The 23637-nt window shown below is 57.5% G+C and overlaps 2 protein-coding genes across 6 annotated transcripts; one reads left to right on the top strand and one right to left on the bottom strand.

The window, feature by feature from the left end:
* Positions 1–308: 308 nt before the first annotated feature.
* ANO8 (anoctamin 8) lies at positions 309–11194 on the bottom strand. Of its 3 annotated transcripts, XM_070462169.1 has the most exons (19): positions 10878–11194; positions 9998–10108; positions 9758–9890; positions 9444–9582; positions 9267–9363; positions 8547–8663; positions 8331–8458; positions 8072–8233; positions 7441–7593; positions 7210–7336; positions 7031–7086; positions 6696–6770; positions 6363–6494; positions 5146–5964; positions 4504–4695; positions 4263–4394; positions 4064–4174; positions 1832–2501; positions 309–997 (listed from the first exon to the last, which is right to left on the bottom strand). In XM_070462169.1, exons 1-19 carry the CDS (start codon positions 10981–10983, stop codon positions 618–620), a joined length of 3840 nt encoding a protein of 1279 aa, XP_070318270.1. In that variant the 5' UTR covers positions 10984–11194; the 3' UTR covers positions 309–617. The 3 variants fall into 3 exon arrangements, with proteins under 3 accessions (XP_070318270.1, XP_020736301.2, XP_070318279.1); XM_020880642.2 differs by lacking the exon at positions 6363–6494 and having other exon boundaries at positions 10878–11193; XM_070462178.1 differs by lacking the exons at positions 9444–9582; positions 9758–9890; positions 9998–10108; positions 10878–11194 and having other exon boundaries at positions 9258–9347.
* A 3524-nt stretch (positions 11195–14718) lies between these two features.
* On the top strand, positions 14719–18084 carry GTPBP3 (GTP binding protein 3, mitochondrial). Of its 3 annotated transcripts, none has more exons than XM_070462158.1 (9): positions 14719–14895; positions 15194–15447; positions 15558–15644; positions 15731–15933; positions 16108–16180; positions 16271–16414; positions 16596–16761; positions 16981–17207; positions 17436–17564. In XM_070462158.1, the coding sequence occupies exons 1-9, from the start codon at positions 14843–14845 to the stop codon at positions 17465–17467; spliced, it is 1239 nt and encodes a 412-aa protein (XP_070318259.1). In that variant the 5' UTR covers positions 14719–14842; the 3' UTR covers positions 17468–17564. The 3 variants fall into 3 exon arrangements, with proteins under 3 accessions (XP_070318259.1, XP_070318243.1, XP_020736237.2); XM_020880578.2 differs by having other exon boundaries at positions 14722–14895; positions 16981–17259; positions 17436–18084; XM_070462142.1 differs by having other exon boundaries at positions 16108–16414; positions 16981–17259; positions 17436–18084.
* Positions 18085–23637: the final 5553 nt, after the last annotated feature.

Genomic DNA, 23637 nt, shown 5'->3' with positions numbered 1-23637 from the left:
GCTGACTCAGGACCCACACCTACGACCTGACCTGCTGATTCCTGCTGGCACTTTTTTTTGAGATTTCTTCCTTTGTCTAGGAGGCTGAAGATGGGGCCTGAGGCTCTGCAGCTCCTCCCAGGGGGGCCCCTAGGCCTGGATTTCTGGAGTTTTCCATACATTTGGCCTGGAGACCCAGTTCTTAGGCATTCCCCAAGGGTCTCAGGACAGAAGAGGAACCCACTCTGGGCCTGCCAGTTCCCCAAAGAGCTGGCCCCAACCTTGTCATTGGGCCCCGGAAGTCCACTTTCAGCAGCTCCGCCTTTGGGCACTGTTGAAATATACTTTTTATTGCATTTCTGCCGTTTTACAAAAATATGACAAAATAAATTAAAAACAAATAAATAATCGCCTATTCTGTGTGTTTTCTGTTGTTTTTTGGGGGTTTCGTTTTCCCCCCCATCCTGGTCGAAAGGAAAACGGCAGATAGAGGGGCCCCAGGCCCCCGGCCCTGCCCCAGGAGGGGGCAGCCAATACTGGGGTACATCGGGCCCGGCCCAAGTGTTTTCTGGGTGGCGGCCGCCGCCCCGTCTGTGATTGATATTGCATATGAAAACAGGAAGGCAGGGCGGGCGGAGCTAATGCCAGCCGCTGGGCCAGCACACGGCCTGAGGACTGGGACTGGAGCTGGGGCTGGGTGAGGGCATCGGGGTCTGGGGGGGCTCGGAGGTGGGAGGCAGCGGCGGCAGCGGGAGGCTGTAGAAGCTGGCGTCCCCCGGCAGGGGCTGGGGGGCAGGCGGGGGCCCGGCGAGGGCGCAGGGCGGGCAGTCGGTGGCAGCAGGAACCTGGCGGGGGGCGGCGCCCTCGCCCCCGCAGCCCCACGGCCCGTCCCACTGCCAGCAGCCCGCGGGGGGCGTCGGGGGCCGAGGCAGCGGTGTTGGCGGCGGTGGCGGCGGCGCAGGGCTCCGGCTGCGGCGGGTGCGGAGGGCCGGGGCGCCCACGGGGGCCAGCGCTGTCCCTGCGGAGGCGAGAGGGGCCGTTCCGGGGAGATGCCGTCCCCGCCGCTGGGGACCCTGCCCGCGCTCCCTCTGGGCTTTCAGGCACATGGAGGGCCTTATTGCTTCTGATCAGTGACAAGGGGTGGGCTTCTTCGGGGGCATCCCCGGCCTCTGGGCACTGGGCCCCTCCCCTTCACGGAGAGAGGGCAGTCTGAGGAAGTCCCACTGACTTCCGACCTACGTCCCTAGTGCTACAGCTGCCGCCTCTTGGGCTCCCTGGGATGGGTCGCTGGACCCCGGGCTCGGATGAGGTGGGAGGGGCAGCAGTGAGGCCTGTGACTCCACTCTGCAGACACAGGGCTGCAGCCCTGAACTCCCCTAGTGGGCAGCCTGAGCCCCACCTCCAAGGAAGGCCTCCAGGAACAGCTTGGGCTGCAGGGCGGGGACTTGCATAGAGGCCTGGGGGTTCTGGTCCCCCAGAGTGAGCTGGGTGTGGGGTCTCATGGGGGCAGGAAAGACTAGGCCAGGTGGTGAAGGGGCCTCCCTCATCTCTCCTGGCACCAGAGCATGGCAGGCAGGCACCCTGGGAAGGGCACTGGGGGACCAGGGACTTTGGCATCCCTCCCCCGGCGGGTGAGGAGGGTCAGGCACAGGGCTCTGGGCTCTCAGGGACCCGGGTAGACTGGGTAGGCTTTGATCAACAGGCTCCATGTACCACACACCCAGGTCCCCAACTGGTACCAGGAAACAGAGCCTCCTCTGTCCCCTTCAGCCCCTCTCCCCACGCCTGGACACTCCACCCCTACCCCCAAAGCCCAGCCCAGAGTCCCCACCCCCGAGTTAAAGCTTGTGACCTGAGCCTTCCTCTTCAGGCCGGGGTGTGTCCGGCTCCTCAGCTGCAGCCTCGTCCACCAGCCCACTCCGCTGGGCTCGGCAACCGCCACCGCTGAGGGTCCCGTCCTGCCGGGCCTGCCCGCCCGCCCCGTTGGACCCGGTCTCTGCCCGGGCCCCGCCGAAGGGGAAAAGCTTGCCGGCATGGAAGGCCTTGGGTGGAGAGTGGCTACGCTCTGGGTCCCGCCGAGTCTCAGGTGACTTGAGGAATTTGAAGCTAAGGAAGGCTGGCAGGCGGGTGTCGCTGCCAGTGGGCGACTGGGCAGGGGTTGGCCGGGTGGTGAGGTTGGCCCCCGGGCCGGCCGGCGAGGAGGACGAGGCCCCGGACGACAGGAACTTGCCCTGCAGCGGGATGATCTGCTTCAGCTTCATGACGTTGTTGGGTGCCAGCAGGGACCCCGGGCGCTTGGGTCGCTCCGGCCCGTGGCCACCTGCCCCACTGCCCTTGGCCTTGGCCGAGGTTTTCTCCGGGGCAGCAGGGTCCAACCCAGAGCCCTCGGCCCGAGCCTCCTCTCGGCCACTGGCGTCTCGCTCCCTCCGGGCGTGGTGTTCCGCGTGGCGCTGTCGCTCCTCCTCCTCCCGCCTCCGCCGCTGCTGTTGCTGGTAGCGGTGCTGGGCCTGGCGCTCATGTCTCTGGGGGCAGAATGGGGCCATTACGGGCGCTGGGAGGAGTGAGTGTGTGAGCAGGTGCCCACCCAGGCCTGGGCCCACGCCAGGGCTCTCCTGCAAACGTGGGGAGAGATCCACACACTTCTTGGGTTCCAGCTGCATCCCTGGACCCACCCCAGGGCTCTCTGAGAACTGAGAAGACAGCAAACATTTACAGGCCACCAATTCTGTCCCCGGTCACACGCTAGATGCTGTCTTAAAAATTGGGAGAGTTAAAACAAACATTGGGCCTCAGCGGTTCCCTGCTTTCTGGAGAACTGGGTAGAGACAGCTCTGACTGTCCAGTGGCCAGTAACCACACATGGCATTGTTAATTAAAAAAAAAAATTAGTATTTTTGGGCCCCACCACCTGGGCTTGCAGGTATCTCAGTTCCCAGACCAGAGACTGAACCCGGGCCATGGCCGTGAAAACACTGAATCCTAACCGCTAGACCAGCAGGGGACTCCCATGGTTTTGTCACTTTAAATAACTGAAATAAGGTAATTCCCTGGCGGTCCAGTGGTTAGGATTCTGTGCTCTCACCGCGGAGGGCCCGGCTTTGATGCCTGGCTGGGGAACTAAGATCTCATAAGCCCCTAAGCACAGCCAATAAATAAATAAACAACCAGATAACTGAAGGAAAAGCTCGGTTTCTCAGTAGCACCAGTCCCATTGCAAGCGCTCCTTGGCCATCTGTAGTAACAAACGGGCTACATGGGCAACCCAGAATAGAACATTTCCATCACTATTTTTGGGGCTTCCCAGGTGGTACAGCGGTAAACAATCTGCCTGTCAATGCAGGAGACTTCTCATAAGAGACTTGGGTTCGATCCCTGGGTTGGGAAGATCCCCTGGAGAAGGGAATGGCTACCCACTTTAGTATTCTTGCCTGGAGAATTCCATGAACAGAGGAGCTTTGTGGGCCCCAGTCCATGGGGTCACAAAGAGTTGGACACTGAGCAACTGAGCACACACACACATCATCATGGAGGGCTCCACTGGTTGGTGGCAATGAGCTCCCAGGCCCGCTCTGCATGCAGCTCTCTGGGGAATGTGGCACAGGCTGGGCTTCTAGGAAGCACCAGCTGGGTCCCTAACCCCAAAGAGGACACTGCCCAGCAAGCTGGCAGATGACAGTTCATAAGTGCTGGCCTGGTGCGGGATGCCACCAGGACCCCAGAAGGGACCAGGTCCTTTTGAAATGCTAATTATTACCCCAGGCTTCCCTGGTGACTCAGATGGTCAAGAATCTGCCTGCAGTGTGGGAGACCTGGGTTTGATCCCTGGATCGAGAAGATCCCTGGAGGAGGGCATGGCAACCCACTCCAGTATTCTTGCCTGAAGAATCCCATGGACAGAGGAGCCTGGTGAGTTACAGTCCACGGGGTCACCAAGAGTTGGATACGACTGAGCAACGAACACTAACATGATCTGCGCATCTGCCCTCCTAAGGGTGTGAGTGCCCAGCCATGTGAGGCGGAGAGACGAGGGGCGAGGAGCCCTCGGAGCAGAGATGTAAAGCATGCCAGGCCCTGGCCCACGCACCTTGAAGGCCTCCCGTCGCTGGTACTCCAGCTTGGCCATCTCCTCAGCCACCCAGCCCGGGATGTCGGGGATGGCCACATGGATGAGGTACTTGAGGAGCAGAGCGAAGTGCTGAGGCGACAGAGGAGGAGGCTGCAGGCGTGGGGACAACCCCCCCCGCCCCCACCGCCTGGTTCCCCCCTCCGGCCACCGGTCCCACCTCGAGCACCACCACGGACACGATGGCTGCCTCGGGACTGAGCCAGGGGAAGAGGCGCTGCAGCTGCCCACACTGGCCAATTAGATAGCAATTGACCACGATTGCCAGGACGCCCATGACCTCCATCACCTTCTGCGGGGGTCGGGGGGACAAGAGGGGCTCAGGTGGGGTCCCGCCAGCCTCCCCAGCACCCGCTCCACCTCTGGGGACCCTGGCTCCGAGCCCTTGGCCCTTCCCCCACCTGCCACTGGCCAATGCTTTCCACCCGCTGCCCAAAGGGCCGCTGCAGCCCCGTGCACAGCTTGAGGGCATCACTGCGGATCTCGATGAGGTTGTTGATGAGGGCGCAGAGGGCAGCCAGGGGGAAGGCGGACGAGAAGAGCACGACATAGCCAAACTGCACGAACATCTCCTGGTAGTCCTGGAACGTGTCCTGTGGGCAGGCACCCAGAGGCTGGGCCTAGGCTCCCCCCCAACCCAGGGCATCGCCTCCCTCAGCCCACCTTCCTCTCGTCTAGCCCGCCTCCTTCAGATTATCTTGCATGGACCCAAGCTCAGCAAGGTTAGCACGTTTCTGATCACATAAGGGTGAGTCGCTCAGTTGTGTCCAACTCTTTGCAGTCCCATGGACTGTAGTCATGGGATTCTCTAGGCAAGAAAACTGGAGTGGGTCCCCATTCCCTTCTGTAGGGGATCTTCCCGACCCAGGGATTGAACCCCAGTCTCCTGCATCGCAGGCAGATTCTTAACCATCTGAGCCACCAGGGAAGCCCTGATCACATAAAGGGTCCTGTTATTCCTTCCTGTCACCCCCACCCCACCTCCACCCTCAGACTGTGTGCCCTGCCCTTCTGATGCCTCCACGCTCGGGTGCTCTCCTCACCTCATATTTCTTCATGCAGCTCTCGAGCTCCGCCTGGGTGAGCTGAGACGAGTGTTCCTCCTCGGGTGGGTCGATCCACGATGACCGGTTCTGCCGCCGCTGCTTCCGGGCTGAGTCGCCTGAGCCTGGCTCTGGGTCCGGGCCCCCATCCGGGCCCTGGTCTCGGCCCTCACCTCCGGCCCGGCGGAGCAGGACAGCCGGGGGAGGCTCCCGTTCGGGGCTGCTGGGAGCCCCCTCGGCCTCATCGTCCTCCTCGGCCAGTGTGAACACACCTGGTTCCAGCCCCTTCTCCACCATGGTGGGGCTCCCCTCCTCCAGGAGGGCCTCCTGGCTTGGGCCTGGCCGCCGCCGCCCAGCCCCCCGCTCAGCAAAGCTGACCTTCTTCAGTCGGAGCCCGCAGTCCAGGAGGCCGCCCTCCTCGCCTTCCTCATCCTCATCCTCCTCCTCTTCGTCCTCCTCCTCCTCGTCCAGGTCCTCCTCCTCTCTGCCCCCCCGGGGCCCATCCCCCACCTCTCCCCCTTCCCCTGCCGGCCGCCGCTCCACCGTGGCCTCCTCTTCCTCCTCAGGTGCCCCGCAGCCCCCACTGAGACACCTGCGGCCCCCCCCACCGCTGCTGCCACCGCCACTCTCTTCAGCCGGGGGTTCGAGGTGGCGGCGTGCGGGGCGCCGGAGGCTCAGGAGGCCAAGCAGGGCACGGGCCAGCTCCCAGGCCGCCCGCAGGCCAAGCTCTCCTCGGCCCAGCCGCCGATACAGGTGGGGCTGCAGAACCTCTCGAACATTCTGGAGGAACTGGCGGGTGATCAGCAGTGTGGCCAGCATCTGGGGGTAGGAAGGGGGCGGAGAGTGGCCTCGTGGGGGGCGGGCGGGGCCCCGGGCACTAGGACAGGCTGTGAGCACCCACCCTCCCAAAGCACACATCCAGTCACAGCCTGAACCCAGTCTGGATGTCCCCAGGCACAAAGGCAACCCCAAACCACAGCTGGGCGGGCCACAGCGCTTCTAGCTGATCACCTGGGCAGGCAATGGCCTCCCATCATGCTGCACCTCCTGGAGCTCGGCTGGTGCCCACAGGGCCTCCAGGGGCTCTTGACACCTGCACGCAGTCGGTGGAGCCCCATCCCTCCAGAGCATGCACCCTCGGCTAGGCGTGAGGCCCCCGGCACAGCCACCTGCCCACCCTGGCAAGGCCCCGAGGGCTCGCCGCCACCTGCCCGTACTTTGGCCCGGGCCTCAAGAAGGAGGCCCTGGAGGGAGAGGAGGAGCAGGCGGAACCGCAGGGCCACGAGCGGGACCAGCACCGCCCAAAGCTGCCGCTCGAGGCTCTGGGACAGGGACAGGACGATCAGGAGCTGTGGAGGGACCGATGGACAGGTGGACAGACAGATGGGGGGGGCATGACAGGCAGAGAGAGGACACACAGACAAATGGACAGAGAGGAGAGAAGGATGGAGGAGGAAGGGAGGGGCTGAAGAGCCCATGGACCCCTTGGGCCAGGTCTGGCCCCCACAGCCAGCTGCCTTGGGGGGTACTGCTTTAGGCCAGGGTCTCACCTCTTTCAGGCGGTCCATGTCCTTGAGGTAGAAGCCAATGTAGAAGAGGCTCAGGTATGAGTTGACGAACTGGAACTGTGCGAAGCAGGGCGGGGGGTGGTCACCCTGCCATGTCTGTCCCAGGGAGCCCCCACGTGTCCCCTGTGGAGCCCCTGCCTCGGGACTTCCCCTGTGGTCCAGTAGCTAAGACTTCACGCTCCCAACGCAGGGGGCCTGAGTGCGGTCTCTGGTCAGGGAACTAGATCACATGTGCCACAACTAAGACCCGGTACAGCCAAATAAATAAATAATAAAAAAATAAAAGAAGCCCTGCCAGCTTGCTGGCCACCACTCACCAGGACGACCTTGATGATGAGGTGCTTCTCATAGGCACTCTCCAGCCGATAGTTCTCTGGGGGCCAAGGAGATGAGTGAGAGTGTAGCCCAGACCGTCATGGGCAGCAGGGACCCCACAAGGCAGTGGGGCCCTTCCTCCTGGGGGCTGGGCAGTGGGACCACCCCTCACAGTGCATACCCATGTCGTTGAGCCAGACAGCCAGCTTCTTATAGCCCTCGGCGCTTGCACTGACCAGCAGGGCCAACATGACTTTCGGCAGGAAGCGGGCAAGACGGGGCAGCCCCTTCACGCTCAGCACCAGCTCCTGCAGGGACAAAGGGGTTCACAGGTTACCCCGGTCGCTAGACTCGGCTCGGGGCACACCTGAACAGGTTGGGGCCGAGGCCAGGGCTAGGGACTGGAGGTCACCTGGAGCTGGAAGCAGCCGAGCATGAGCAGGAACACGCAGGCTAGGCAGGTGAGGCACAAGGGGAGACTCACGAGCATCTGGAAGAGCAGCCGCTTCCAGGGTGGGTAGTAGAACTCCTCGGCCTGAGTCACGGGGCTGATGCGCCGCACGCCCTGGCAGAGGGTGGGGGCGCGGCCGGACACAAGATCAGAGGGGCTGCCTCTGTCCCACCCCCTTCCAAACCCTTTGAACTCCATGTCTATGATGCTTTGTTATCGTGGTTTGTTGTAGTTCAGTTGCTAAGCTGTGTCTGACTTTGTGACCCCATGGACTGCAGCACGCCAGGCTTCTCAGTCCTTCACCATCTCCCGGAGTTTGCTCAAACTCATGTCCATTGAGTAGGTGATGCCATCCAGACATCTCATCCTTGCTATCAGGGTGTGTCCACTTAATGCACCCTCACTAGTCTCTCAAATCCAACTTTCCTCACCTCTCCCTTAGGACATGCAGATCCCCTCACTTGGCAAACCTTCTCAGAAGCTGCAGCCCTACTTCACCTCCTGCTTTGTTCTTATAATGCTACTTGCTCAGTATGTTTTCTCTTTTTTACCCCATTCTTGAAGTCTCTGAACTCAGACTGCCCCGACTGACCCTGAACTGGGGTCGTGGCTCCTCCACAGCTTCCCCAGGTGAGTCCAGTGTTCCCCACTTGTAGGCCAGCTCGGCCCCCCTCCGTTTCCACTCCTCCAAGAACAGTGTTGACCAGACCACGTTGAAGAGGGCAAAGACCACGCAGGACACATCCCGGCTTGTCTGGGGGTGACAGAGGAGGGCTGCAATGTTGGCTGGCCCAGTCCAGGGAGGAAGTTATCTGAGGAGTTCCACCCCCTGTCCAGTCCACACCCGGCACCTGATCAGCCTCTGTGAATGTGTACAGGACTGAGCCGAAGACCGCCGGGTACACCATTGCCGATGTGTAGAAACCCAGCCAGGCAAAGTACATGGCAATCTTCACACCAAAGTAGTCGCAGATCTCATCTGCCAGGGACGAGGAGGGGGCGGACCCAGTCAGCCCTGCCTGCCTCCTGGGACCCCCACCAACCCCCCACTCCAGCCAGGACCACACCTAGAGGCTGGTTTTCACACACAGCTTGCACCCATGACTTCATGAGACGGTTCAGGATGCGCTGCTCGTGGACTGGGAACACCTGCTGGATGATCCCGCGGGCCGCCAGTTCAGGGACTGTTGGGGGACAAGAATGGGTGACCCCACCCGTCTGCCTGTGCTGGGCTTGGCCCGTCCCCCTCGGCTGAAACCCAAGTTATAACTTTTTGCCTGCTCTTAAACTAGCAGACGCTCTTCCCAGGAGAAGCGTTCTGGGTGAAAGGAACATCATTCCTCAAAATTTGGGAGGGGCAGGGGCAGGTGGGATCCCAGTGGGGAAACACGTTTTTAAACAGAGCTACTTGGTTTCAGTTCATTCCTCCAAACGTCTGAGGAATGGTGCAAAGCTGGCATTAGGAGGTGAACTTGCAGCGGCTGGTTTTCTGGGGGATACTGAGGCCCAGAGATCACCACACAATTTGTGGAGTGCTGTCCATGGTCCTGCCCCAACCTTATCGCGGGCCCAGAAAAGGGTTTCTCCTGGACCTGCCTCCAAGGAGACAAGCCCCACCCCTTGCTGAGGCCACACCCCTCCAGCTCATTGGCTGCTCTCCTGGCCCCGCCCAACTCCCCGGGAGACTCTGATTGGTTTCATCTAGGCCCCGCCTTCCTGTCCCAGTCCTCCGAGAGCCCCAGCCAACTCCCCACATATGATTGGAAGCTCGGGACCACCTCACTCACTGATTGGCTGGTCCTCCAGAAAGCGCACATTGTGCAGTGCCTCGCCCTGCTTGGCACGAAGGTTCTGCAGCCAGAAGCGGATGATGCTCTGGCGCTCCTGCAGGGGACAGGGCGTGAGCACAGGGAGCAGCCGCCCACGGGCTAGGAATGTGCGCTGGGGGCCAGAGCCGGCCGCACCTGGGAGGTGAAGAAGCGCAGCTCACTCTCCACATTCTCGTAGATGAAGTCCTCCTCGCAGGAGAAGCCGCGGGTGCCCCCGCCAAACTCGGCCTTCACTGCTTTGCGCAGACCCAGCTCGTCGGCCCCTCTGAGTAGGCTGCGGGAAGGGCAGGGGAGGTGGGATCACGGGGAGACCCTGGCTCACCATCCTGGAATGGTGTACCTGGTGGCCGTCTGGGACAAATGCAGGGTGGCTGGACCTCGCCGTTGGCGCTTGGAAGGGCGGGGAGCTGAGTAGCAGGGTTAGCGAGAGGCCAGGGACAGGGACTCGCCTCTCGTATGTGGCGGTGACGAAGAAGGCGTAGGCGCGTGTGTGGCGATGGTGGCGGACTTGCACGATGAGCTCAGGGATACCCACGCGGATGTGGTTCAGCAGCCATAGCAGCGTGTGGTCATCGGTCGTATCTGCCAAGGGGCACAGGGACCAATGGCTCTTGCCAGGAGTGACAGGGGAGCAGCCCAGCTCGGGGGAATCCAGAGTGGGCCCTGGGCGGGTGAGCACAGACAGGTACCTGGGAAGGTCATCAACACGTCACAGTTCTCCGTGGGCACCGTCTTCATCCACGCTTTGTGAGACACCAGATACCGACCCACCTGCAGGAGCCGCTTCCCAAAAAGCTTATCTGGGGAGAAGGCAGGGCAGGCTGGGGTCAGGTCAGTCTCAGATGGCCTGGCCTCCAGTCTTAGTCTCTCCAAACCTTGCCCCTGATCACACATTCGCCAGGGATCCTTGGCACTCAGCTTGGCATTCAAGGCCTTATGAGCTCTAGCCCTGGCTTGTTTCCTTCCCTCCACGTCCTTGTACCAGCCAGGCCCTTCTCCAGGAATGCCCTTCCCCCAGGTCCTCCCTTACAAATCTTACTCATTCTCGAGGCCCAGCTCCGCCTCCGAAACCACAATCGATGGGGCGCTCACTAGCAGCTCTGAGCGCCTCACCACATTATGTCAGCGTCTCCTCATAGCTGGGTGCGGTTCTTACCCCCATTTCACAGGCAAGGAAACTGAGGCTGAGCATTTAACTCACGCGCCCAAGGTCACAAAGTCCAGAAGGGATTTGAACCCAGGACTGTATGATTCTGTATCCTCTGTGGAGAGGCTGTCTTGAGCGCATCACTGCTCAGCAGCGATCGAGTAGCCCAAGGGGTGACTGGGCTTAGTCCCGCACCGGGGCTCTAGGAGGGGCGTGTCCATATCTCTGCGCTGGGACCCCACACCCGCTGCACCGTTCCAGCCGCGCTCGCCCGGCCGGCCGCAGCCGCAGTGCCGGGAAGAGCCGGTGCCTCGACTGGACTCCAGGCCCGGGACGGCTGACTCCAATATCCCTCCCCGTAGACCTGCCGCGAGCACCCCAGGCACCTGCAACCCTGTCAGATCCAGGCGCTGCACACGTACCCAGAACTCCGGACGCCGGGGCTGCAGGCTCGCCCTCCGGCGGGGGCCTCTTGCCACGCTCGCCCTCCAGGGACGTGCCCCCAGCGCCGGAGGTGGCTTCCGCCATTGCGAGGGCAGGTCAGGTCAGGGGCTGCGGGCGGCCCAGGCGCCGGGGGGCCGCGGGCTCATGGGGCCGGGGCAGCCACCGAGCGCGCTTGAGGAGGAGACAAAGGCCGCGCCCGCCCGCGCCGGCCGCCGTCCCCGCGTGCCCGAGCGCTGCTTCTCGTCCCCGCCCGCGCGGAACCTCGATTCTCCTCGGCCCCGCGCGCGTCGTTCTCTGGTTCTCGACTCCGCCCGTGATGTTTTCCGAGTTTCGTTCTCGCCCGCCCACCTCGCTCTCTGGTGTTCGTCCCCGCCCGCGCCGAATGTTCATTCTCCTCCCTGTCCCCGCCCGAATCGTGGCCCCATCTCGACACCGCCCGCCCTGGGCCTGGATCCTCTGCCTTAAAGCCTTAGTTTCCCCATCGGTTTGGAATCTGAGATGGTCTTGCGGGTAGGTGGTGTGGGTGGGCTTGGGGGGGGGGGGGGCGGGGGTGAGCCTGGTCTCTGGAGATTCCCGGTAGCAATAACTCCAACCACCACGGGGAGAATGAGAATAAGTGTATCATGCCTTAGTACATGCTGTTCCTTACCTAGGACACTTTTCAAGCCCTCTTTGTCCAGTGAACTGCTGCACCCTTCAGGATGAAACGTCCTCAGAGAGGACGCGGTAGAGTTACCAAATTTCAGTTCAGTTCAGTTCAGTCTCTCAATCGTGCCCGACTCTTTGCGACCCCACGGACTGCAGCACGCCAGGCGTCCCTGTCCGTCACCAACTCCCGGGGATTACTCAAACTCATGTCCATTGAGTCGGTGATGCCATCCAACCATCTCATCCTCTGTTATCCCCTTCTCCTTGGGCCTTCAATCTTTCCCAGCATCAGGGTCTTTTTAAAAGAGTCAGCTCTTTGAACCAGGTGGCCAAAGTATTGGAGTTTCAGCTTCAGCATCAGTCCTTCCAATGAACACCCAGGACTGATCTCCTTTGGGATGGACTGGTTGGATCTCCTTGCAGTCCAAGGCACTCTCAAGGGTCTTCTCCAACACCACAGTTCAAAAGCATCAATTCTTTGGCGCTCAGCTTTCTTTATAGTCCAACTCTCACATCCATACACGACTACTGGAAGAACCATAGCCTTGACTGGATGGGCCTTTGTTGGCAAAGTTCTGCTTTTAATATGCTATCCAGGTTGGTCATAACTTTCCTTTCAAGGAATAAGTGTCTTTTAATTTCACGGCTGCAGTCACTATCTGCAGTGATTTTGGAGCTCCAAAAAATAAAGTCAGCCACTGTTTCCACTGTTTCTCCATCTACTTGCCATGAATTGATAGGACCGGATGCCATGATCTTTGTTTTCTGAATGTTGAGCTTTAAGCCAACTTTTTCACTCTCCTCTTTCACTTTCATCAAGAGGCTCTTTAGTTCTTCACTTTCTGCCATAAGGTCCGAATATCTGAGGTTATTGATATTTCTCCTGACAATCTTGATTCCAGCTTGTGCTTCATCCAGCCCAGATTTTCTCATGATGTACTTTGCATAAAACTTAAATAAGCAGGGTGACCATATACAGCCTTGATGTACTCCTTTTCCTATTTGGAACTAGTCTGTTGTTCCATGTCCAATTCTAACTGTTGCTTCCCGACCTGCATACAGATTTCTCAAGAGGCAGGTCAGGTGGTCTGGTATTCCCATCTCTTTCAGAATTTTCCACAGTTTATTGTGATCCACACAGTCAAAGGCTTTGGCATACTCAATAAAGCAGAAATAGATGTTTTTTCTGGAGCTCTCTTGCTTTTTTGATGATCCAGTGGATGTTGGCAATTTGATCTCTGGTTCCTCTGCCTTTTCTAAGTTTAACAAATAAAAATACAGTTCTCCTATTGAAATGTGAATTTCAGACAAATGAATAAATTTTTGTATGTCCCAAATATTACATGCTTCCCTGGTCACTCAGATGGTAAAGAAGCTGCCTGCAATGGCCAGAGACCTGGGTTCTATCCCTGGGTGGGGAAGATCCCCTGGAGAAGGGCATGGCAACCCACTCCAGTATTCTTGCCTGGAAAATCCCCATGGACAGAGGAGTCTGGAGGGCTACAGTTCATGGGGTTGCAAAGAGTCAGACATGACTGAGCGGCTAACACACATACACGGACACACAAACATTGTATGGGTCATAATTATACTGACAGGATAATCCTTGTTCATCTGAAATTTACGTTTAACTGGGGGTCCTGGAGAATCCCAGGGACGGGGGAGCCTGGTGGGCTGCCGTCTATGGGGTCGCACAGAGTCAGACATGACTGAGTGACTTAGCAGGGGCTCCTGTATTTTGTCTGTCCTCCAACCCCCTGACCATCCTCTGAAGCCTCCTCTGTTAGACTGATCGACCACGAGGGCAGGGGCCCAGGCTGATTCTCCGTGTTTACACGGTAGGCATTTGATGTGTACTTTTGACAGATGGAACAGCTTGGAGAGAGCCAACGTCATCATTCACTCCTCTTCTACACGTGAAAAAAAATTTTTTTGGACTTTTTATTTTTGTGGTGGGGTATAACCAATTAACAATGTTGTGATGGTTTCAGTTGAACAGCGAAGGGACGCAGCCAAACATATACAAGTATCCTTTCTTCCCTAAACTCCCCTCCCATCCAGGGTGCCAGGCAACATTAAGCACCGTTCCATGTACTATACAGTAGGTCCTAGGTGGTTATCCATATTAAATATAGCAATGTGAACATTTCCCCAAACTCCCTGACAAATTAAAAAACTGAACAGAGCGAGGCGTGGAGCTAATCATTAGAACAGTACTGTTCCAGTCTTCCCTAAGTATAGTTGCGCCACCCGCCCGCTCCGTCCAAGAACCAGAGAATTCGCCGCGTGACAGCACCCCGGAGACCCCGCCTATCCAGTGCCTGGAATTCCACCATCAGCGCTTTACTTCATGGGCCGGCGCTGTCCCGGGTTAACCTGAAAATAATCTCCCCTTTCTGGCTTTTGGGGAGCCAGAGACAGCCGGGACACACAACTCTGCACGAGGAGACCGGGGCCAGAGTAGCTCAGAGGGGAGAGAGGACTGTGCTGGGGATCCTAGGGAGGCTTCCTAGCGGAGGGGAGCTTGGAGCAAGGCACTGAGGCTGTTTGTCAAGGGAAGGGTATCTGAGGCAGAGGGACGGCGGGAGGGAAGGCTGGGGAGGGGCGAGAAACTGTAGAGTTCCGAGAAAAGGAGAAGTCTTCCCAGAAATTTGGAATAGATTCCCCCAGGGTCAGGGCGTAGGTTACCCGGAACTCATCCCTCCCGGCCCCTGAGATGCTCTTGAAAGTGAAAGGCACTCAGCCGTGTCCGACTCTTTGCGACCCCATGAACTGCAGCCCACCAGGCTCCTCTGTCCTTAGGATTCTCCAGGCAAGAACACTGGAGTGGGTTGCACTTCCTTCTCCAGGGGATCTTCCCGACGCAGGGATCGAACCTGGGTCTCCTGCATTTCAGGTAGATTCTTTACTGTCTGAGCCACCAGGGAAGCCCCCGAGATGCTCTTGCTTCGACTCAAACCCTCGCCTTTCTATAATTTCCATTGCCCTGCGCCACTCCTCATTTCCGGTGTCTAGGAACCTGGCCTCTCTAGGATCCTAAAAATTCTGTCTAATGTTGCTAGAGGAACACCATTTCACTGCACCGCAGCCGGCAAGCCCTCGGCTTCTTTCCCTGTCATTAGCCAGTAGAAGCGAAGACCTTCAGTGGATAGGCGGTACGTCTTCTAAGGGGCCCAATGATAATCGAGAATTGTTAAGCACTTGCCCAGTCACGCCGCGGAGTGGGCGGGACCTCCTGCAAGGACTTGCAGACCCGCACGGCAGGGTGGGCAGGCGGGTAGCTGGTTGTGAATCCATGTGGCGGGGGCTGTGGACCCTGGTATCCCGGGCTGCACGTGGGCCTCACAGGTGGGGTGAGCTGGGGGAGGGCTGTGACAGCGTAGGGCGTTGCTTGGGCCCCAAACCCTCTCCCTGGGATCTGGGTCCGGTTCCCTGCGGCAGAACCACCTTTCGCCTCCGTCCAAGCCCCACCCCCGGCCGCAGAGCCCACCGAAATCCAGTCTTCTTCTGGCCTCAGAACCTCCGATCAGTCCATCCCCTAGCCACAAAACGTCCCCTTGGGGGCTCACGCGACCATCGAGCCATCTATCCACCTGCCACTCTGGCGTCAGAGCTTCTCAGATGCACTGACTCTCCTCCTCTCCAGTCCCAGACCGTGCACGCGCCAGGGCAGTCGTTACCCGGGCCCCGGTTCCGGAGCCACTATCTTCGCTCTGAGCTCTGGCCAAGGCCGCTGCGGCATCGCGGTGATCCGAACCAGCGGCCCTGCCAGCGGCCACGCCCTCCGGAGCCTCACGGCGCCGCGGGACTTACCCCCGGCCCGCAAAGCCTGCCTGCGCCTGCTCAGCGACCCCCGCTCTGGGGAGCCTTTGGATCGCGCGTTGGTGCTTTGGTTTCCAGGTACGGGACTTCAGATCCGGAACCTCAAGTAGCTCCTATGACCGTACTTCCTCCTTCCAGGCGTTCACCCAGGCTGTATCCTGCTGACACCCATCTCTTCAACATACTAGGTCCCCAAAGTTTTACGGGTGAGGATTGCACGGAGTTCCACGTGCATGGAGGCCCAGCCGTGGTGAGTGGTGTCCTGCAGGCCCTGGGTAAGTGCGGCCTTGGGTTTGAGGTATTGCTACGCCGGTGACCTGGGTAGGGGCCAGGGGCCTCAGGATCTTGAACCTTCCCGCAGGCAGTGTGCCAGGTCTGAGGCCAGCGGAAGCAGGCGAGTTCACCAGGAGGGCGTTCGCCCACGGGAAGCTGAGCCTGACGGAGGTGGAGGGGCTGGCAGATCTGATCCATGCAGAAACCGAGGCGCAGCGGCGACAGGCCCTGAGGCAGCTCGATGGGGAGCTGGGTGACCTCTGCCGCGGCTGGGCCGAGACCCTCACTAAAGCAAGTACACCATTCGCTCATACCTTGCCGCAGAGACACTACTTAACCTTTTCCTGTTAGGGTTTCCTGCCTCCAATGAGCCTCCCATCTGGTCCCTTAAGGTCAGGCCGAACCCGGGCACCCACTCGGGGTGAGTTTCTGTACGATCACACTACCCACCCCTCCCTCCCTCAGGCTCTGGCCCATGTAGAGGCCTATATCGATTTTAGTGAGGATGACAACCTGGAGGAAGGCGTCCTGGATCAAGGTGGGTCCCCCTGGGGGTGGGAGGTGGAGATATCTGGCATCCAGCGCCCCCAGGTTCTCTTACTCTCTCTCTCCTTTCCTCCATCCACAGCTGATAGTGAGGTGCGGAAGCTGGAGGTAGCGCTGGGCGTACACCTTCGAGATGCCAGGCGCGGGCAGAGGCTCCGCTCAGGAGCGCACGTAGTGGTTGCGGGACCTCCCAACGCCGGCAAAAGCAGCCTGGTGAACCTGCTCAGTGCGTGGGCAGGGGGCGGGGCTCAGGACAGGGGGCGGGGCTGGGAGCTAAGGTACTGGGCTTTCCGGGGTAGGGAAGGGGCCCTGGAGGTTGAAAACTGTCCGTCCGGGGGTGGAGCCTAAGGGAGGGACTCTCTTGTCTCCACCCCGCCCGCTTCCTCTGACCCCACCCCCACCCCCAGGCCGGAAGCCTGTGTCCATCGTGTCCCCGGAGCCGGGGACCACCCGAGATGTTCTGGAGACCCCCGTGGACCTGGCCGGGTTCCCGGCGCTACTGAGCGACACTGCGGGGTTGCGGGAAGGCGTGGGGCCTGTGGAACAGGAGGGCGTGCGGCGCGCCCAAAAAAGGTGAGCAGGAGGGAGGTGGTAGGGGGAAACGCGGGCCCTTTGCTGTTTCTACCAGTTGCATTTATCTTTCATTAGTCCTTAATGAGGAAAGGTTACTAAGGTGGGGCCTCAGTTCTTTGGGGAGGGCAGCTTTTTTGGTTTGGCCTTTACCCCCGTCCCTGCCCAGTGCACTTCGTTGTGCAGCTCTGGAGTCCATCCTCCATTTTCCCACCTCCCCAGGCTGGAGCAGGCTGACCTCATTCTGGCCGTGTTGGATGCTACTGACCTGGCCTCTCCGGCCAGCTGCAACTTCCTGGACACCGTTGTCATCCCGGCAGGAGCCGGGAACCCCAGTGGGAACAGCCAGCGCCTCCTGCTTGTGCTGAATAAATCAGACCTGCTGCCCGCTGGGTGCTCAGACCCCCATCCTGACCTCCCCTCCCACCTGTTGCTGTCTTGCCTGACGGGTGAGGGACTGGACGGCCTCCTAGAAGCACTCAAGAAGGAGCTGGCTGCACTGTGAGCCCCCTTGCCCGCTGGGCAACCTCGCTCTCTCCAAGTTTGGGGGCTAAGCCAGTGGCTTTGGGTACAACTGGCCCTGCCAGCTCAGTTTCTGCATCTAAAAACGGGGTGTGATCGTTCCCCTCCCCCCCACTTTGAATGTCGAGAGAGACCTTATCCTTTGTCCCTTCCAGGTGTGGGGACCCGTCCACAGGCCCACTTCTGACACGGTCGAGGCACCAGCACCACCTCCAGGGCTGCCTGGATGCCCTTGGTCAGTACAAGCAGGCCAGAGACTTGGCCCTGGCGGCCGAGGCGCTTCGGGTGGCCCGGGGGCATCTGAGTCGTCTCACTGGCGGAGGGGGCACTGAGGAAATTCTGGATATCATCTTCCGGGACTTCTGCGTGGGCAAGTGAGGAGGCAGCCGAAGCTCAGACCCAGGCTGGAGGAGCACCCAGAAGCCTTGGGGTGTCTGGGAACAGCGTAGGCCAAGTGGGGGAACTTGACCCCAAACCACGAAGCCTCTGTTGCTGGTAGTGACTGAACGGAAGCTGGCCAGATTTCGGGGGTTTGGCCTGAGTGGGGCTGAAGGGAGGTCCTCTGGGGCACAAAATGCTGGGGGAGGAGGAGTGGAGGATTAAGACAGGTCGAAAGGTCTCAGAGGTTTTTGTTTTATAGTTTTTAATTTATTTTGCAAATACCAAAGAAAGGTAAAAAATGGGTGATCCAGAAATATTTGAACACCCTCTCCTTGGTTGTATCCTTCCAGAACTTTCTATGCATGTTTGCATACTTGTGGATATGCCTATAAAATATATTTTTTCTTGTATTTTGTACACAAATTGGTGTTTATTGCTCTGCAAACTGTCCTTCCCCAACACCCACCACCACCACCACCACCCTGCACCACACAGCATGCAGGATCTTAATTCCCCAACCAGGGATTGAACCAGTGCCCCTCTGCAGTGGAAGCTGGGAATCTTAACCACTGGACCGCCAGGGAAGTCCCAAGCTGTCATTCCTTTTGTGGTATTAATCTTGAAACTTTGCTTCTTTTATCCTCAAAGTGACTTGCAAAATCCCTACTTCCTCTCCAAGCTTAGTCGTTAGTCACTCAATGACTATCAAGTACCTACTATGTAGTAGAATCGTACCCATCATTTGATTGGATCTTCATAACAGCACAATGCAGTAGTTATGTTGTCATAGTTTTACAGATGAGGAAACTGAGGTTCAGAGAAGTATTTAGTTGCTGAAGGCCCCCAGCTCTGGAATTTGCATATAAGGTTAGATTTCAGTTTGAGTTCACTGTGGGCCTGCTGGGTAACAGACTGAGGGCAGGGGGCTGGAAACAGGGGAATAAGCAGGCATCACTCCTGCTCCTGTTTTTTTCTCTCTTTTTTTAAATTTTCAGTTGTGTTGGGTCTTAATTGCGATGCATGGGCTTTCTCTAGTTGCAGAGCATGGGCTCCAGAGTGTGCTGACTTCAGTAGCTGCGGTGGGCGGGCCTAGTTGTCCCCGGGATGTGGGATCTTGGTGCCCAGACCAGGGATCGAACCTTCCTCCCCTGCATTGGAAGGAGGATTCTTAACCACTGGAATGCCAGGGAAGTCCCCACTCCTGCCCTTATTAAAGAAGAGACACAGCTCCTTTTGGTGAGGTCGGATGCTTGCTTGCTCAGTCCCTTATTCGTGTCCAACACTTTGCAACCAATGGACTGTAGCCCTCCAGGCTCCTCTGTCCATGGGATTATCTCAGCAAGAATACTGGAGTGGGTTGCCATTGCCTTCATCAGGGGATCTTTCCAACCTCGGGATCAAACCCATGTCTCCTCTGACTCCTGCGTCAGCAGGTGGATTCTTTATCACCGAGTCACCTGGGAAACCTGAGTTCTGAAGGCTGCTAGGCAAACTTACGATGAGGAGACCTGACCTGGTCAGGGATGGATGTGAGGGTAGACATGGAGTTTACTCTGACATCTGAAAGGTGAGAAGAAGACAGGAGGGGCCAGCAAGAACGTCGCAGTCAGAAGGCAGGGCATGTGCAAAGGCCCTGAGGTGGGAGCATCACGGTGTGTTTGAGGGGCAGCGAGGTGGCCAGTGTGGCTGGAAGTAGAATGAGTGAGCGCTAGAAGGGAGAAAGAATCCAGGAGAGGAGGGCCTGATAGTGAAGCCTCTGATTATGGGGACTTACAGGGGATCTGGGCTTCTCTGATAGCTCAGTTGGTAAAGAATCCGCATACAGTGCAGGAGACCTGGGTTCGATCCCTGGGTTGGGAAGATCCCCTGGAGAAGGGAACAGCTACCAACTCCAGTATTCTGGCCTGCAGAATTCCATGGGGGAACTATTGTCCAAGAGGGAGGCTGTGGTCACAAATTGTTGGACTTTCACTTATAGGGGATCTGCTGTTGAGGTGAGGAACCAGCAGAGGGCGCTTTGCCCTAACAAGAAAGGTGCCCAACACCAGTGAAGTTCCAGCCCCCTAAGGTCCCAGGGATCCAGGCTTCCACACCCACCTGATGGCTTATGAATAGTTAACTCCCCTTTTGCCAGAGGTGGAAATGGAGTCTCCAATAGGGTCAAGCTCTTTTCCAGAATCAGAAAAAAAATCTCCACCTCCAGTAGTTGAAGATACAAACAAACTCGCAGGCTTCAAGGAACACAGGAGCAGAGGCTGGAACATGTCCAGGGCCCATCATGCAACCATAGGGACCCTCTGACTCCATTTCGTCATGGCTTCATTGCAATATGTCACTCTCTGTTGGTCTGTTTGCTTGTTTGACAGCTGGGGTCCCCCCTGAATGGGGGGCTCCTGGAAGGGAAGGGTCACCCCAGTTCAGTCCGTGTATATTACTATTAGGTCCATTTTGCAGAAGGACAAGAAGCAGCAATGTGGGTGTAGAGAGGGTAGGTGCCCAGATATCCTTTGCGTGGGGAGGATCTGGAGGGCTCCCAGCAGGGTGGAGTGGGGTCCAGGTGGGGAGGAAGATGCTCTTGGGAAAGGATGCCTCGACCCCGCCCACCTACCCTGTCCCTGGCACATCACGGACTGAGGTCCTTGGCTACAGTCCCTTTTTTCCAAGAAGGGGGAGGCGGTTTGTGGGAAGCAGGCATGGGGATTATTTATAGAGGTCACAGGAAATCCCCAAAGAGTCAGGACCTCACCCAGTGGCTGGACCACAGGATCAGGGAGGGGGTCTGCCAATTGCTCCCCGGCTAAGACTCACCCCCCACCTGGCTCTCAGGGCAGGGTGGGGTCGGCATAGGGCCTCAGCCTGGAGAAGTCAGAGCTCCAGGATCAGGGCAGGAAAGAGGGAGGGATGGCGTAGGGGAAGTACCCAGAAGGAGCAAGAACTCTGGGGCATCCAGAGGGGCTGCCAGGAGGAGCGATCTCTAGGGCGGGGCCTTGGGGAAAGAGGAATTGGCAGGCGGTGAGAACAAAGCATTCATTCTAGTCTGAGGGCACAATACAGATGCAAAGTCACTGAGTCTTCGGTCAAAGAGTCACATGTCTAGAACAGCTGGAGGCAAAGGCTGCACTGGGTGTGGGGAGGAAGGGCCCAAGAGAGCTGAGGAATTGGGCCTTATTCCCAGGGCACCAAGGAGCCGTGGAGGGGGTGCGAGTGGGAGAGACTCGTGGTCAGGTCCCGGGACTGATGGATCCCTCTGGACCAGCACGGAGGCTACAAAAGGAGGCAGAGGCTGAGGCCCAGTGTTGGAGGCCTGACCTGGGACCGGGCTGTGCTGTGCTTAGCCCTCAGTCGTGTCCCACTCTTTGCGACCCCGTGAACTACAGACCACCAGGCTGGTTGGGAGGTTGATATCCTGGGATGTTCTGAATGGGAAAGACCAAGCAAGAGCCAGAGACCTGCATCCCTGGGCCCAGAGAGTTTAGAATGATGATTTTTTTTAATTTATTTATTTTAATTGGAGAATAATTACTTTACAATATTGTGATGTTTTTTGCCATACATCAACATGAATCGGCCATAGGTATACATGTGTCCCCCCCATCCTGAATCCCACTCCCTTGTATTATTATTACATTCATTTCTAGGTGAGTAAATGGAGTCTGAGATCAACAGAGCCAAAATTTGAATGCAAGAGCGTCGGGGTTTGGAACCCAAACTCAGCACCGTCTGCTGTCAGCGTCCTCCCTAGGACTCCTTACTCCTGGCTGCTCAGGCAGTAGGCTCAGGGTCAGGGACGTCCCGTCTTCCTTGGGGCCTCCAGACGGGCCCGTCTGGGCGGCTGGGCCTGGCTGACCCTCCTGCCCTTGCTTGGCGGGGCCCCAGCCGAGTGTTTCCTGCAGCGGCCTGTCTCTCGCCCGGGTTTCCGTATCCAGGAAATATCGCTCCTTTGTCCCTTCTGACCAGCCTGCCCTAAGCGTGGCATTGCCAGCCCTGCCTCCTCGTGACTCATCTCCTCCCTCCAAGGTCCCGGGGGATGGACTGGGCTGGGGGGATGCAGGACTGGGGACAGACAAGCTGAGACTCTAGATGACAGTTTTTAGGCCATTCTCCCACTGATGACCATTTGCTTTGTTTCCTGGAGTTTTTGCTTCTCAGAGACAAAGTGCTAGGAATAGGGTTGCAGAATCAAAGGATTTGTATGTCTTCACTCCCCCTCGCCCCCCACCCCCGCCCGGCATTCCACAACTTGTGGGATCTTAGTTCTCTGATTAGGAATTGAACCTGGACCCTTGGCAGTGAAACCAAGGAGTCCTAACCACTGGACTGCCAGGGAATTCCCTGCCTTCACTTTTATTAAATATCATCAAACTTATTTCCAAAAGGGCCAGGATGAGATGGACATTTCTACCAGTCCTATAGGAAAATGCCCTTTTTTCTACATCTTCACAAGCAGTAGGGATTATGGCTTTTTATCCTTTTCCTTCCCCCCAACCCAGTCTAATTGGTATGATGTGATTTCCCTGGCTCCCTCTAATGTGCAAAATTTCCCTGGCTTCCTACTTATTTAGTGATCGGTGAGTTTAACTGCTCCCACACTGGACACTGATGCCCTTTCTAACGTCTACCTTCCCACCAAAAATCCCCCCCAAAAACAAATGCTTGGGACTTTTGTGAAATTGTTCTGGAATAAGGAGTTCCTGACAAACAGGCTGTGGTTCCTCATAGCCTGTTCCTCATTGTCTGTACCTGGGGGAATCTTTGCAAATCTACCAAAAACAAAAAGTGAAAGTGAAGTCTCTCAGTTGTGTCCGACTCTTTTCCACCCCATGGACTGTAGCCTACCAGGCTCCTCCATCCGTGGGATTTTTCCAGGCAAGAGTACTGGAGTGGGTTGCCATTTCCACCAGAAACAAAAGCTACAGGTAAATAATCTGCTTTTTTAGAAACTGATTTGTATTTATTTAGGAAACTGCCTTAAAATTTTATTTATTTGTTTATTTACTTCTAACTGCACTGGGTCTTGCTCGCTATGCACGGGCTTTCTCAAGTTAGGCAAGCGGGGGTCACTCTGCAGTCGCAGGGTGTGGTGATTTCTCCAGCTGTGGAGCACGGGTTCTGGGGCCCTCGGGCTCAGTAGCTGCGGTGAACAGGCTTAGTTGCTCCACAGCATGTGGGATCTTCCCGGACCAGGGATCGAACCTGTGTTCCCTGCCTTGGCAGGCAGATTCTTAACCACTGGGCCACCAAGGAAGTCCCAGAAACTGCTTTTTAAATATAGGTATGTATATGTATAACTGAAATCACTGTGCTGCAAACCTGAAACTTTCACAACATTAAAAATCAACTGTGTGTGATGTGTGTTCAGTTGCTCAATCTTGTCCGACTCTTTGCGACCCAGTGGATGCAAGGGCTTCTCTGTCCATGCGATGCTGCTGGCAAGACTACCAGAGTGGGTTGCCATTGCTTCCTCCAGAGGACCTTCCCTACCCAGGGATCGAATCCATGTCTTCTGCATTGCAGGCGATTCTTTACTGCTGAGCCACCAGGGGAAGCCCCAGTCAACCATACTACATTAAAAAATGAAAAAGAAAGAAACTGCGTTTTCAATTTCTGCTTTAAAAAAAAAATAGAAAAACTTCTGCTATTTTAAAGAAACACTAAATTCATATTATCGCTGTCATAATGTGGGGCTTTGTAGGCATTTCATATGACTCTTATTGATTATATGATTTTGCCATTTCTCTCCACATACAGAGATGCCTGGAGCTTCCCCGTCGGCTCAGTGGTGAAGAATCTGCCTGCAACGCAAGAGCTGCAGGAGACGCGGGTTTGATCCCTGGGTCAGGAAGATCCCCTGGAGAAGGGCCTGGCAACCCACTCCAGTATTCTTGCCTGGAGAATCCCAAGGACAGAAGAGCTTGGCGGGCTACCGTCCATGGGATCGAAAAGAGTCGGATACCACTGAAGTGACTTAGCACGCAC

This window comes from Odocoileus virginianus, chromosome 3 (genome assembly GCF_023699985.2).
Source record: "Odocoileus virginianus isolate 20LAN1187 ecotype Illinois chromosome 3, Ovbor_1.2, whole genome shotgun sequence".
Classification (NCBI taxonomy): Eukaryota; Metazoa; Chordata; class Mammalia; order Artiodactyla; family Cervidae; genus Odocoileus; species Odocoileus virginianus.
This window is presented reverse-complemented; position numbering and strand designations above follow the sequence as displayed.